Source organism: Halichoerus grypus, chromosome 7 (genome assembly GCF_964656455.1).
Source record: "Halichoerus grypus chromosome 7, mHalGry1.hap1.1, whole genome shotgun sequence".
Taxonomy (NCBI): domain Eukaryota; kingdom Metazoa; phylum Chordata; class Mammalia; order Carnivora; family Phocidae; genus Halichoerus; species Halichoerus grypus.
In genome coordinates, this window is record NC_135718.1 from 32,132,515 (window position 1) to 32,147,810 (window position 15,296).

Below are 15,296 nucleotides of genomic sequence, written 5' to 3' on the forward strand. Positions count from 1 at the left end.
CAGCCCTGTCTGTCCCTCTCTCTCTTCCCTGGTAGTATGTAAGTATGCCGGAGTGTGGGATCCGTAGACTAATAGGCTGAGATACGGGGTGTCAATATTTGATCACAAGGGGCCAAAGAAACTGTATTTGCTCCCAAGCTTTCAGGCTCTGCAAGCAGTTGGGGGGCTAAACACAGCCTGTCTGCCTGTTCTGTTGTTCTCTTTCTCTCTCTCTAAAGTGTTAAAAGGATTCAAAAATAGATGGATGGAAAGTCAACTTGGATGGGGTTCCCTCTGTGTCATGGAGTGTCAGGAGGCCAGCTGGCTAGCACCGACTGTCTCATGTACTCTGAGGAATGGGCACCGATTAAATAGTTCTCAGAGTACATCACTGCATGTCCAGTCTCAACTGTTTAAATATGGAATTCCTTCTTCCCTGCCGTGCCCCTTTACGTAACGACCCCCTTATTTCCTACAGGATGCCACTTTCTCCAGTTCAGCCCAGCCTGAGATAATAGTTGTCCCTCTCTACCTGGTTAATACCAACAGAGGGCAAGAAGGCACAGCCAGACCTCCAGCATCTCTGGGGCCTCTTGGCCCCCCAGGCCCGGCGACCGCCCCTGCCGGCTCACCTCTGACCTTCCCGACTCTAGATGATTTCATTCCCCCTCGTCTGCAGAGGCGGTCCCACCACAGCCAGCCAGCCAGCGCTCCTGGCCCCAACCCCCCCGTTAGCCAGACACCACCATCCTTCTCACCACCTCCTCCGCTGGTCCCTCCGGTCCCGGAGGGCCTCCACAGAGCCTCGGAGCCTGACCTCACGGGAGCTGTTTCAAGTACCGTAAGCTTCTGGAATCCCCTCCTCACGGCTTTCCTGAATGTCTGCTCCTGGCAGTGAAAAACCCCTTTCTCACTGAAGTACTAAGTCGTGAGGGACGTGTCCGCTGCCACTGTGCTCGTGTGGTCACCGGACCCTGTTTGCTTCCCCCAGAGTGCATGCCTCCTGCGCGTGTGTGTGTGTGTGGTCTCCTACAGCTGCTCACGAGCCCCTCACGTCCCTCTTCCTGTCTGTCCTGTTCGGAATGCACATCTTGCTGAAAGAACTCCGTTTTCCTTCCGAGAACCTCCGTGGCCTTTCCTTTGGCTCGTGATGCTCTTGAGAGGCCAAGCAGATGCGGTGTTGAGAGCCGAGGAAAGCTGAAGAGCCGTGTGGGAAAGCCAACGGCATTCTCTCCACCAGGGAGCAGTGAGCCTCCAGGGGAGGAAGAGATTCCCTCTTTTGTTGAGTTAGCAAGTAAACTCTTTTATGTACGCTGATGGCAGAGCGTAGTTTAAAAAAAAAAAAATGAGGGAGTTGAGTTTAATTGAGTAAATGGATCTAAAAGCCCTGCACAGATGTTAGCACTGTTTTCTCCAAAGGCAGAGAATTGCTAGGGCCCCTGACTAGTGGCTCCCAGGGGCCTTTGTGGCAAAATGTTGCTCCAGGGGTCACGTGGAGGTCAAGGGCCCTGACACCTCAGGTCCCATCCCGTGAGGGATGAGTCCCCATTGTAGGTGGGAGAGTCCATGTGCTTTAGAGGAAAAGCTAAATCAGGGTACCCAGTCTTTCTTCTCCTCAGGAGCCCTGGGAATCGAGAGGATCTGAGAACCTCAGAGTGAATTGTAGAATGGGAATGCATGGATCTACTCCATAGGCCTGTGGGGTGCAGTGGGACCAAGTATGTTCAAGTTCCTAGGATAGCACTTCTGATGGAGAGAGCACTCAATAACTGTTTGCTACGTTGTCGAGGACTTGCCCTCGCAAATGGGGGCCAGAGTCCCTCAAAAATAAGTTATTTGCTAATTAGCAATTAATGAGCTCCTACCATATTCCAGGCATTTTGCTACATTCTGTAGGTACAGTTATGAACAAGGCACAGGCCTTGCTCTCAGGGTTTTTCTTAGGTACCATATTGGCTCTCAAGCTTAGTGTACATGGGATTGATTATCTGAGAGGCAAAAAAGCTCATTTAAGTTGTCAACTCCAGGTTATACTTCTAGAGTCCTGATTGAGTGGATCTGCAGAGGGGCCTGGGGCTCTGACCTGGTAACACACATCCTGGGGATTCTGATGCTGAGGGGCCTTGGACCACATTTCAAGATACAGTGGGTCATGTAATTGGCTGATGCAGCTAAATGCTCAGTAACACCCCTTTGTGTAAAGGTGTGTGCCTACAAAACTGGCTCTAAGGGTTCATTAAACTGAAGCCAGTCATGCAAAAAGCAGGGCAGGGAAACTTCTTTTTGGCTTGTAGGAGAACTTATAGCCAGGTACCAGGCACACCAGAGCTGGGGATGGCTTCATTCTGGTCTGGGTCCTCTTCGCAAATCTCTAGATGCAACACAATGCAGTTAGGTCAGGACTCAGGCAAACATGGCCCAGGGGCTTTGGATATCCTTTGCAACTCAATCCCGTTGGAGGAAAATGCTAGATTGTTTCTAATGCACTCCCCTCCCTCCAACCCAGCTCGTAGATGAATTGAGAAGCTGTTCTTGTTTTGGAGAGTATAGATATTCTTCCCGTTGGCACAGAGTATTTCTCTAGAGCAGTATATAAAGCAGAATTTTTAGTGCCCTAGTGTACAATCGTGAGTAGTTTTGTTGTATATTCTAAAATTTATCATCTGTATAGACCCAGATTTTCATATCGAGTTTTGTTACAGGTGATCCAGAACAGGCTAGTTAGGACAGTGTCCTCAGTTTCTCAAACCTGACTGATCAGCCTGGTATAGACTTCTGGGGGAGTCCTCAGCTGGCCTGATAACTTCTGGTTTGGTCCCAGGTAACAGTAAGGTGAAAAAGGGAACTGCTTGGGATCCTCCACTCAGTGAGAACTGTCAAGAAGAGCAGGAGGCCCTGGGGATGGTGGCCAAGCCACAAGTTGAGATTTGCTCCATCTGTAGCTATTTGAGAATAAGAGGGGAAAAGAAAATTCATGTGAATTGATCCAGGTTCTTTAGTCAAGAGCCATTTTTGTGATGTTCCAGAAATAAGACTTGTGCCACAGAATAAAATTTTGTGGAATGTTCCATGTTCACATGATCCATCCAGATACCACAATAAGCATTTATACCTTAAGGAGCCACATGCCTGATTTTGTGTGTGTGTGTGTGTTTCTTGGATGCATTATGGCAGAGTTTTCACGGATATATCATTTATCTTTATTAAATCACTTAGGAAGTAAATTAAGACAAGTGTAATTTTTTTCTACTTTACAAATGAAAAAATGGAGATGAAGCACTTTTGAACAAGATCATATTATGCCTCTTGAGTCTCGGGAAAGCTTTTATTCACTAAATTGAGCTGTTGCTCATAACTAGCAGCTGCAACATTAGGGCACTTTTCAGAATTAGACTGAAGCCCCTACTGTGTGTCGGGAGCTGTCCCTGGTCCTGATACTCACATTCTTTCTTTTTTGGGCACGTGTTTTCTTGCTGCAAAAGTTGTTCAGGTACATCTTTGCAAAGAGATGGCTCCAGTCATTCAGGTGGTGTTTATTTACCAAGCACCTGCTGTCTGCAGGGTGTTGTGCTAGGTGCAGGGGTCAAAAAAGAGGAAGGGAGGCATGGCTTTTGTCCTACAGGTGCTTAGAAGCTGATCTCTGGAGCATACTAATTGCTTTGAGCCATACTTGCATCTGGAGAGTAATGATCAAAGTCTTGCCTTTCAAACTCCTTAAGAATGACATTCCAGCTGGAGGTCTGTAAATTCCAAAATAGAAATTTTGTAAACAGGTGTGATAGAAGACTGTATAGGTATCCTTACTACATATTGAGGTCTTATTTTCCTGTCTTTAAAAAAGACTGCCATCATTCCCATAATGCAAATTGCAATTTTAATAGTAATGATTCTGTTGGATTTTATAGCTGAAACCTCAGGTTTTTGAAGTCAGGATTTTTATAAGTCTTTACCACTTCAGAGATCTTTGTCACTCAATACTAGAGTGAAAAAAAAAATGTCAGGGTAGAACTGGTTAACATCCAAATCTCAGAAGCAAGTGCTAGTAAGTTTGTTGAGTGATGCAAATAAGAGTGGCTTTCCAGGAGGACCAATACTTAATTTTTCCCTACTCTTACATCGATGGCTTCTTGTCCTCACATTGTCTCATGTCTCTTTAGACAAGTGTACTAAACTTTCCTGATTTTTCCCTTAAACCAGCTCTCGTTCTCGGATCACATTTGGAATTGCATGAGTCTTGCATGTTGTTCTACTTTGTTTTGAATTTCCTTTTTCAGTAACCGGATTGATCCACAGTTATTACCAGGTGAAAATAATGATATTGCTGAGACTTCCAGTAACACTCACCTTCCCTCTCTACCCTTACTAACACCAACAAAGAGACTAAACCTTCCAGATTAAACTTCTAACTGGAATTAGTGATGTCTCATTGATTACATTTCTTTTTATAATTAAGGTCCTTGTAAAGCTGTAAATTTCTTCTTTTTAAAAAGCATTAACATTAGATTTCATGTACTTACAGTTGGTTACAATGTGTGTTCACTTTTCAGGATTCAGGTCCTCTACTAAATGAAGTTTCTTCATCCCACCTTGGAACCGATCCCCAAATCTCTGCACCAGTTAGCAAGCCATCATCTGCCTACCCCTCTACGACAATTGTCAATCCTACTATTGTACTCTTGCAACACAATCGAGGTAAGGGACCTTCGCAGAGCGCCTCCAGCTCACTGGCATTAACAAAGCTGTTCTGTGACTTCCGGGGGCAAGAATTCTGCCATTCCGCAGAAATTTTCACAAACCCCATCCTTCCCCAAGGCCGTCTGCCCCCCGTTTACTCCCATGACCCACAGCAGGGAGACAGGCCCCTGATTCGGAATGATGTTGGGTATCTGCGTAAGTAAGCTGGTGTAGCATGTATTGCGCGCCTGGGGCAGTCACAGTTGTCTTCAGATGGTAGCACCAAAAAGAAAGAAAAGACAGAAGGGAAAAAGTCTATGCATCTTAACTCCTCATCATGAGCATTCAGATCAGAGCTTTGCCTGGAAAATCTACCTACAGTAATACCTCTTTTAATAAGTCATGTGGTTCTTTGACATCATGAATTTTCTAAAAAGCAAAATTTTGAGTACCAAAATAAAAAAAAAAAGCATAACGGGTGGAAACCTTTATAAAATATCAAACGTGTTTTTGTGGCCTCTAAAGCAGGCACTGGACTTTCTCTTGATGACTCACTGGCCTTGACTCTTGCCAGCAGTTATCACACTGGGCTGTCATTTGGTGCACCCTCTGGGGACGTGAGGCTCACGTGGCTGTTTGTCCCTTATGCTGCGTGGCCCCATACAGCTCTGCTGAGGGTTTCCATGTTTGTTTTCTGTTGTTTCTCTTACTGCTTCTAGTTGGTTCTTCCCCTTCTCTGAAGGGGCATCTTAGGTAAAGCAGAAGCGCTTTGAGGTAATAGTTGTATCTATTGACCCTTCTGCTTTAAAATTTCAGGAGATGATTCTAAGTCCCAAGTTTTACTAGTTGGAATTCAATGGAGAGAGAAACTTTCCCTTCATAAAAATCCTTTTCAGTGTGAAGTGTAAAGTTGTCAAGCTGTTTCCTAGAGCAGAAAGGGCTTTTTAGTCTGAGTTTCAAAAAAAGCTGGGCACCAAACCTCTCCTTTTCTTGACTCGCTGCTCGCCTACTGCATAGTTCCCCCAGGCCCCCCCCCCCACATTAACTTGGATGAGAATGGAACTGGAATCTATTTTTAATTGTTTTCCATATTAAATGGAGTTTTCTGTTTCCTGCTTCTAACTTGTAAAACAGATGAATGAAACATTTCCTCTCACTTAAAAATCTTCCCACTTGAATCTTAAATAGTTATTTGAGTAATTTTTTTTTTTTTCATTATGTATGGCCTCCATATTAACCGTCCTCCATGAATCTGTGTTCTTCCAAAGATGACAAGGGTCCCAACCCTAACCCTAAACTATATAAGACCCCATTCTCAGTAAGGGCCATACCCCTTACTGGCAATAGCTTTCTCTGCCCAGACAGTGTCCACAATGCAGGACAAAGTGAAATTTTGGTTCTCTATGAACTTCTTTGTGACTCATCTTTAAAAAAAAAAAAAAAAAATCCAAACAGAAGCAAGTTAGTTCCCAGAAGGAAAGGCAGTTTCTCTAAAAATGGGATTTATTCCCAAGGCAACTTGGTTTTTGGGAAATGCCAAGTGTAATGTCAGCTGCTTCCACCAAGTTCCTCTGATGACACCTAGTGAGACATCTTTGGGCACAGAAATGCCTATAGTTCTTTTTTGTTTCTTCTCTGGGCAAATGGATTCCTCTTATTTGCCCAAATGCTTTCGGTTCTTGCCTTTCTCTTTTGTGCAGTTCTGCCCTTTGGGTTTAAAGACCAGAATCGTGCTGCCTGAATCACACATCCTTCAGTAAAGGATACAAGTACATTCGTTTTTTGGAATTAAAAGTAGCTTCTCCTAAAGAGTAAACCATATGTTCCCTAAGGAGGCGGAGCAGGAAGAGTGGAGGAAAATGGAGGCGCCTAGCCACCTAGCTTTGGATCACTAAGTGTCAGTGGGCTTTAGGTCATGTGTTTTTGGCCTCGCTTTGGAATTTACCCAGCCTGGCAGCAGTGCTCATAGAAAGTACCCGTAGAAACAATTTCTTAACTATTGCAAAATCTCCTGAGGGAATGATAACTTTACTCTACTTCTGGAATTCTAGTTTAGTCATCCTAAAAAAGGTTCCCTTTTTTTTCTTGCCTAGATGGCCCCAGGGCACAGTGTGACAGTAACCCTCTCCCTGCAAGCCAGGCCCCCAACTGTAGACACACGAGGGGGCTTCCCTCGTACGTCTGCCCTGGCACGCACCACACAGCTCCTCGCCCCTCTCCTCAACGTTTAGACTGCATGTCTGAGGGCAGCTCACTTACGATCAGTCTGGAAGGAGGGTTGGAACTAGAAAACTCAGGACTGAAGAGGTGCCTGGGCCCCCTAGCTCAGAGCTTCTCAGTCTTCAGTGTGCACGCTCTTGGGAGTACATACTTGCAGATTTGGATTCAGGAGCTCTGAGGCAGGGCTGAGATTCTGCATTTTTTTTTTTTTCAGCAACTTGCAGGACACATCAGTGCTTCCGGTCCATAGACCACACTGGAGACTAAGAGCTCCGTGGCTCCCAGACTCTGGGACTCATGGTCACAGGAAGCAGCCTGGGGACTACCCCTAGGGTTGCTCATTTTTAACTATAGTAAATAACACCCCTGAAAAACAACTGCTCTTATCCATATCACATGTCATTCTGTGAAAGGCCATTTCAGATCCCAGAAGGAGGAACAACATAGCCTTTTAAGTTGAGTAAGTTTGCTGTTGCCTGCCTGATGAGGAAGCCCTTGCCTCCGGTTGGCAGACTGGAGTTTAGGAACCCTCGGTCTGGTGGGCACTTCGATTGGACAGATGAGGAAACTAAGGGCAGAGTTTATGCGATTGGTCCATATCCCCTAGCAAGTTGCTGGCGGAGCTGAGCCTAGAGCTCGGCTGGGCTCCTGTTGTCCCTCTGGTGTGAACTTCATCCGCATCCAGAGGTGGGCAGGCTGTTCCACTGGCTGTGAGCACCCCCACTGCTCTGTTTCCTTCTTGCCCACATGGATTCTGGAGGGAGGGGAGGGCCGCAGCCAAGGGGGATGATGACAGCACCCAGGGGCTGGCCGGTGCTCTATTTTTAACTATGCGGCTGCTTTATATTTAGCAGCCGTGGAAGGTAAAGGTCATTTTTGTGCTTACCCGGAAGCACGTACACACAGAACTCTCAGAAGGAGATCTTGGGCTCCCCTCCACGAGAGCCCAGGAGGGTGAGGCAGCGAGAGACCATCTGTGTTGGGGAGCAGTGGTGGACTGACGATCAGGGTTGGAAGGCAGCCCACACTAGGAGTTGGGGCTCCAGGTTCTAGGCCCTCCTCTGATGTTCAGTTCACGGGTAGTGTGTGCCGCTTCTCTGGGCTGTCTCAACCCACCTGCCCTACCTGCTAGGGTTGTTGCAAAGATTTAAAGTGTTAACGTACGAAAGCTCTTAAAACAATGTCTGGTGTTTGACCGAGCTCTCGGGAGGGGGTAGCTGCCATGCTTACGATCACGGTTCTGTTTCCCTCAGAACGTTACTGAGACGTGATAACGTCCTGGTCCCTTGAAATCAGGGGAGTTGGGAGGATCTCCTTCCATGATCCGATCACCTTGAAACCAGACGGAAACAACCAGAAAACAGTGACTGTTCCCTGAATCTTGGTGCAGACGTAGGAGTAGGGGCTTGGAGACACCACACCTGGACAACGGAAGTAATGCCCCAGCATTGGGCTGGGTGTGGTGGCCACGCCACGGTCTGGCATCTCAGCCCAGGGGACAGTCAGGACGCCAGTTTGGGGACGCTCACGAGTTCTGGCAGGACTTCCTGGTCTTACCGTGTCTGTGTAAATCTCACGATGTGTATCTTTTCTTTTATCACAGAACAGCAAAAACGACTCAGTAGCCTTTCAGGTAGGTGCCAAATATTTCTTAACACGCTAACACCTTTGATGTATGAGCAGCACAGTCTGATGATTTCCTCTGATGTGCTGGGGACTCTGTTCCTGGGCCGTAAGGATGGTGAGAGCAGGCACCGTCCTGCCTCCTCCCTGCAGCCTGTGGGGCGGACGAGGCACCCCACACCAGTGACCCCAGCTTGTACACGGGCCCTGGGCAGCTGTGATCAGTGCCTTGATGGGTAAGAACAGGGTCCTCTGAATAAAAGAACAAAGAGCTATGCCTTAGGTGGAGCGTTTGTGGCAGGCCTTGCTGAGGAAGTCCCCTTTCTGTTGCTTCTAATCCTTCTCCTGGGATGTGATAAGTCAGGGTTAGGAAATGTGGGCAGGTTCTTTTCTTGTCGGGTGGCAAGGCTGGATGCCAGTCAGTGGCATGTGATGGACCTGGGTGAGAGCCTCCAGACCAGCAGTGCCTGGAAGGGGGTGAGAGCAGCCAGCGGAGTCTCCTGGAGACCTGGTCCAAAACCCGGATTCGCAGGCCACAGCTCCAGAGATTCGGATTTAATGCGTATGGGTGAGAACTTGCGTGTCTAACCGGGTCCCCAGGGATGCTGATGCTGCCTGTGTACTGACCACACTCGAGGAGCAAGTCTCACCAAGACCTGGCAGTGGTGGGCATGGATCCGCTAGATAATCAGGTGTCAGGGCTCCGTCCCTGGTGAAGCATAGCCCCACGTAGGCAGAACTGTGAGCAAGCCCAGGAATGGGAAGGTTTCGCCATGTCCTTAGGGCTTTCTGTAGCCATTCTGCTTTGAGTCCTGGTCCTACTTCTCCCCAAGGGTGCAGCTTAGGCAGGCTGCTAATGACCGAAACCACAGGTCAGTTCTCTTCTCTGCCAAATGGGAAACGCAGTAGCGCCACATAGGTCCTGCGTACGAGCAGCCCAGCGCCGAGCGTTGGCTCTCACTAGGTGCTCGGCAGACAGGAGTTTCCATTGTCAGCAGACACCGCCATTGAGGCGTTCCTCATTTTATTGAGTGCCTGCTTTGCATCCGGCCCTGGGCCAGTCTCTGTGGCCGTGTCTGGGAAGTGTACTGCCCTCCCGCAGCCCACGGTGTGGTGTGATGGTTCCTAACCGTTTCGTGGTGATGGACTCATTTGAAGAATCTAATAAAGGCGGTAGATTCATCTCTAGAAGAAACCACACCTGTCAGACGGGCACGTGGTGGATGTATAGACACGTGTGAATCTGGGTCAGGAATCCCTGATCGGTGGATACACCAGTTTTCACCATTTTCTGAGCAGCTGCTTCATGATTTCTGTGTTACTTCCTGCTACTGCTGCCCTTGGGATTCGTGGAGAGCCCGGGGGGGAGATCACTGGGTTCTCACACCCACTCTGCTTTATCGGGACTTGGCCCCAGGACCAGGACAGGCCGTGGTTGAGCACGAGGTGCCCTTCGCTGCCCCCTCCTGACTCTGCCACACCAACCCTCTTCAGTCCCTGGCCCCAGCCCAGGTTGCTGAGACCAGGGTGGCTCTGAAATGAAGGGAGCTCCTGTGAATGCCGTCCTGCCTTTGGGATTTGGGAAGGAGCAGTGGAATGGATGAGACGGGCCCAAACACAAGTTAGGAGGCCCACAGTTTGGTCCTGTCTCTTTCTTTTTATTGACATCATTTGTCCCCGAGTAAGTGACTTTTCCTTCCTGCAGCATAGTTTCCTCATGTGGGAAACAGGGATGATTGTCCTCGTCCTTCCTTGGAGAGGCGTGAGGCTCATGTGCAACAAGAAGGGGGGGTGCGGTATGCTTCGCACACTGGAAAGTGCTACGTGATGTTAGGGCTTCTCCACCAGGCTGGCAGGCTCAGGCCACTTCCTTGGCTCCAAAATAAGCCTAATGTTTCCATCTTCCTTAAGTTTTAGGATAGAGCCACTAATGGCGTTTGATAGAGTGGGACATAAAGTAAGTGCTCACTAAATGTTAGTTTTTGTTGAAAAAGAAGCAGCACCATTTTGTTCAGCAGCTCTTGAAGGAGAGAGGGCTGGCTGGGTTGACACTGTCTGCTCCTTAGCATCAGTGAGCCTTTGCCCAGCATACCTGGGCTGGTGGCACTTGAAGGGCCACTCACCTCAGCCCGACCCCACAGTCCTTAACAGGTTTTTATTGAGCCTTTATGGGGCTTCTTGTTCAACGAGATTCATTCGGGATGGAGACCCACATGGTGTTTGGCCACCTCCAGCTCATGGTTCCCTTGGGGAGATGGGCAGGGAAGCAGGTCTGGGCTGGGGCGGAGGGTCCGGCACATCTTCCTCAGGGACATGTCAGCATTGCTGTGGTCCTCAATCACTGAACTTTGGGTGTGAAGAAAAGGGAAGCTGCCCACAAACACAGAGGCCCTGTCCTAGGTTGTCAGCATTGTCACTCACTGAGTGGCCCTTTCCAGCACCTTCCTTTTAAAAGCTCAGTATAAAACTGGAAGGAAATGCTGCAGGATGTCCTGTTGAGGGATCAGTATTTGCCTCATGAGAAATAGCAGCAACCCCCATTGTCCTCTGGATGTCACAGGGTGGTCCTGTCACCTGCCTGGTACAAGAAAGTATCATGTTAGGTTTTCACTATGTAAAAAAAAAAAAAATTTCTTTGAGGCTGCATTTCATCTCTCTGTGCATTGAAATCTACTTAGTCGTGAATCACATGATCACAGGCTTCTAAAATAAAATAATTCAGGGCTAATTTTTGTAGAGCCAAAGAACTCTGACAGCTTTGGAACAAATCACGGGACTGTCAGCCTGAGTTTTGCAGTTAAGTGATTCTTGTTAGAGCCACTTGCCCTAACGATTAAAAAAATGTCTCTGGGTCTGGGAACCCTGAGAATGCCAAGTCTGTGATTTGCTGCTACTTCTTAAGAGAGGACATTGGAGTGAGGAGTGTGAGCACCTCCAAGCACCGGGTGAGATGGCTTGAAATCAGCCTCACCTGCTGCTTCCTGGTGACAGTTAGGAAGGCCTTTCCAGGCACAAGGAAAATGCTCAGCAGAGCCATATTAAGGGTAGACTTGGGTAACTTGAAATTGCCCTGCACTTCCAGGCTTCCTGCCAAATCCTTGGCCTCCTGTTGGAATTGCCTGGGAGCATGAGAACTCCTCCCGTGAGTCCAGTCTGATCTTACCATCCTTGAAAGCTCATGGCTGTGATGCCAGGGATCGGGTCGTCTGAAGCACACACCGAGCCCCTGGGTCTCGCACAGAAGGTTTAGAAACCATTCTGCAGTCACAGAATGAGTCCGTGTTTCAGAAGTTAGTTTGAAATCCCGGCCGGGTCGCCCCACCAGGTGGGCGTGCTGATGCAGTGTGTCCCCTCTTCCCCAGCCCCTCCTCCACACGGGGACATCTCAGACTCGGGCACAACCTCGCGTGTGCCCTCGGGCCCCTCCTTTCTGCTGGATTTTAGTCTCTAGCCAGCCGTCTGCACTCTTTCCTTTCCCAGAGATGAGAAGCTCTCCCTCGGTCAGTGACCAGGTCCTGCCGAGCACTGGCTGAGTGCCAGGCCCCTCTCGCTCCCCTTCAGTCTCACCGCCAGGGCGTCGCTGCTAGGACTTAGACTCCCCCGGCTCAAAACCTTTTGGACCCCTAGCCTCTTGACCTCTCTGGTTGCCACCTGCCATAGTCTGTCCTTGTGTGCTGACCCCCCACCCCCACCCCAGTTCCTTCCCTACTTCCTGCTCACGTGATCCTCCCTTTCTCTGCAGCCTGGCACCCACCCCCACCGCCCTCGGAAACTTGCTCCCTCCGTCAGTGATCCCGTGACTCTTCTTTTGCCTAATCGAATGCCCCTTTCTCTGCTTTGGTTTCTTTTTCTTCCTTCCTTCCTTTCATGGGTTGGATCACCCACTTCTTGGAATTCTGTCTTCTCTGGCTTCAGTGATGCCTCACTGTTCTTGGGTTCATTTCCTCCCCCTCCGATAACTCCTACGTCCTTTGGGGGATCCCTTCTGCTCCTCAGCCTGTCGGCTGCGACACCCCTCAGCGCGTGACGTCAGCCCTTGACTCTACCCGCATGTACTCCTCCATGAGCGCTTCCATCTCCCTGACCTCTTCCATGACGTCTATGCTGATGGCCTCACCGGGGCTCTGCTCCCCTATTTCTTTGAGGGCATTTCTGCTTGGATGTCTCACTGTCAAAGTTACCGTGTCTGAATGGAAGCAGCCATCTCTCCCTGCCTTCCCCACCCCAGTCCCTTTATTTACTTCTGTTTGGATCGGGCCAGGCTCGAAGCCTTGGTGCCATCTTGGAGGGAGGTATGACAGGGTATGGTTCAGAGAGAACCACTGGAGTCAGGTGTCCCTAGTCCAAATCCTAGCTTGGCCATGTGGCAGCTGTGTGACCTCAGGCAGGGCACTTTAACTTCTCTGTGCCTTGGTGCCCTTCACAGTTTTTTTTTAAAAATGGACAGATAATAGTTTCTTCCTCAGAGCGTTATTGGATGAACTGAGATAATGTATATGAAGAACTGAGCACAGTGCCTGGCACCCGTGTAGCTCAGAGTAGTTCACAGGCTCCTTGCATTTGCTGATGCTGTTCCCTCTGCCGGGGGCACCCCTCACTTCCTGTTTGGGTGACTCCCTCTGAGACGTCAGCCCTGAACCTAAGTTCCTCCGCTAAGTTGGATGCGGACTCTATCCGCCCTGGTCATCCTACATTCTCATCGCTGGCTCTCTTGCCCTTTCTGCCCACTGGCCATCAGCTCCTTGAAGGCCCGTGCTCTGAGAGGTTCACCCCCATGGCCACAGGACATGTCATGCGTTGCCATAATGCCTTCCCACAGTAAGTGACGTGGCTTGGAGTAACAGAGGATACGAAGTAATTTTATAATCTGTAGACCACACCTGGTCTGTTTGTTCGCTCTCTGTAACCTCTAGTCCTGAATCAAATCAACTCTAATGTGCACTTAGTGATTGAAAGGGCTAGATGATAAATATTTCAGTTTTCACTAGCCATAGTTTCTGTTGTAGCTACTCTGCTCGGCCACTGTAACTTGGAAGCATCCATAAATAATACACAAACGAATGGGTGTGGCTATGTCCCAATAAAACTTTACAAAAACAGGTGGCCAGGCCGTAGTTTGCCAACCCATACTCTAAATGAAACTCATTGGTATTGGGAATTAGCAAACACACTTCCCCCAGCTGGATTGTTTGGGAGATTTTTACTTTGGAGCCACCAGAAGAGCTGGTTTAGCTAATGACTATTTCTCGCTTCCAGATCCTGTCTCCGAAAGAAGAGTGGGAGAGCAGGACTTGGCACCAACCCAGGAGAAACCCACCTCGCCTGGAGGGGCTACTGAGAAAAAGGCGAAGGATGACAGTAGGCGGGTGGCTAGGAGTGCTCAGGACCTGAGCGATGTTTCCATGGATGAAGTGGGCATCCCACTCCGGGTACGAATACGGACCCATAAGTCCTACCTAGGCTTCCTCTTACGCCGATGACATGCATACCCCCGAGTGCATGTGACCCTACTTGCAGCTGACGAAGGCTTCATGAGGAAATGCCTCAAAGACTGAGGCACTGCCCACTCTCCAAACCCACTGAGGGCTGCAGAGCCGCTCAGAGTGCAGCAGCTTTCCCCAAAGCATGTTAGGTGTTAATAAGTCTCATGAGGAAGGGGGTTTGAGGTTTAGGGGACTATGGGGGAAAAGCAGGGTGGAACATAGGCAGAGCGGGTTCTCTGCAGCAGAACCTCTGAGAAGCTTCGGGCCGGTACACGTTCAAGGGGAGAGAGAATGTTGTGGGCAGTGTTTCCCAATCTCCCTTTTTTGTCCCTTGGAGCACACTCAGAAATTGTAGGTCTAGGCTTACAGGGCCCTGGGGAGTGTGGGACTCAGGGTCCCTGTTGGTGGGTTCAGGAAGAAGTTCCTCTGGATGGGAAATACTCCCATCAGCCAGGGTGAGCAAGAAGCTCTAAAGGAACCACAGAATGAATTCAGGCTTCCCCAGTTCTCCCCCTCCACACAGACGTGCCAGCCTCCTGCAGGCCCCGCGGAATTCAAGGGAAGCCTGCTTTTGAAACCGGATTAGGGTGAATCCCCTTGTTTTCCATGAACCCCTCAGAACACTAGCTGCAGTATGTTTCTCTACGGTCTCCGTGTAACGAATGGACATTTTTTTGTGTCCCTTTGGAGGAGGAGTAGAAACAGCAATGGGCTGAGCCTTGGAAGAACTGTTGTCTGGTCCTAAGTAATACTAAGTATACAAGAACAGTAATAAGTATAAAGGGAGCTGTGAAGGACAGTCATTGCCACCACCGCTTAGGGACTGCACGGTCTCGTCATTCACTCTATCAGCCATCATTCACTCTACAAGGTGAACACAGATAGAATTCCCATTTTATAGATGAGGAAACAGTGACTCAGAGTGATTACAGTGCTTGCCCAGGATTGCACAACCTGTGGGTGATGGACTAGTCTGACTCCGAAAACCCACACCCCTAACCATCGTGTGAGGCGGCCTTCCCACTCACCTTCTCACCAGCTCTGTGACCTTGGGCATCGTTTTGACTTTTTTCCTCATCTGTAAAGTGGGAGTGAATATGCCTGATCTAACCACCCATCTGTACCTTTCCTTGTTTTATTTTGCTCTTAAAACAAAAACAGCCCAGCTTTGTGGTTAGGATGAGAACTCTCTGGCCCTCTCCAAGGTGACTACACTTTTACAGAATAACCTGGAATGGATGGGGGCATGCAACTATTCTTTGCCTCTTACGTTTCTAGGAGGCTTTACTTCTGCTTAGTTGTCTCTCTAAAAAATGA

At 48.9% G+C, this 15,296-nt stretch overlaps 1 protein-coding gene across 50 annotated transcripts in view; it reads left to right on the forward strand.

The window, feature by feature from the left end:
• The window catches only part of SORBS1 (sorbin and SH3 domain containing 1), a 224,916-nt gene that overhangs the window by 133,197 nt on the left and 76,423 nt on the right, over positions 1 to 15,296 (forward strand). For 32 of the 50 annotated variants that reach the window (XM_036111658.2, XM_036111661.2, XM_036111664.2 and 29 more), the window contains 3 exons: positions 4,527 to 4,671; positions 8,477 to 8,506; positions 13,753 to 13,925. In XM_036111658.2, the coding sequence (XP_035967551.1) occupies positions 4,527 to 4,671; positions 8,477 to 8,506; positions 13,753 to 13,925 (348 nt within the window). Of the gene's footprint in view, positions 1 to 457; positions 821 to 4,526; positions 4,672 to 8,476; positions 8,507 to 13,752; positions 13,926 to 15,296 lie in introns of all 50 variants that reach the window. The other 18 variants (XM_036111654.2, XM_078077319.1, XM_078077329.1 and 15 more) reach the window with 1 other exon arrangement.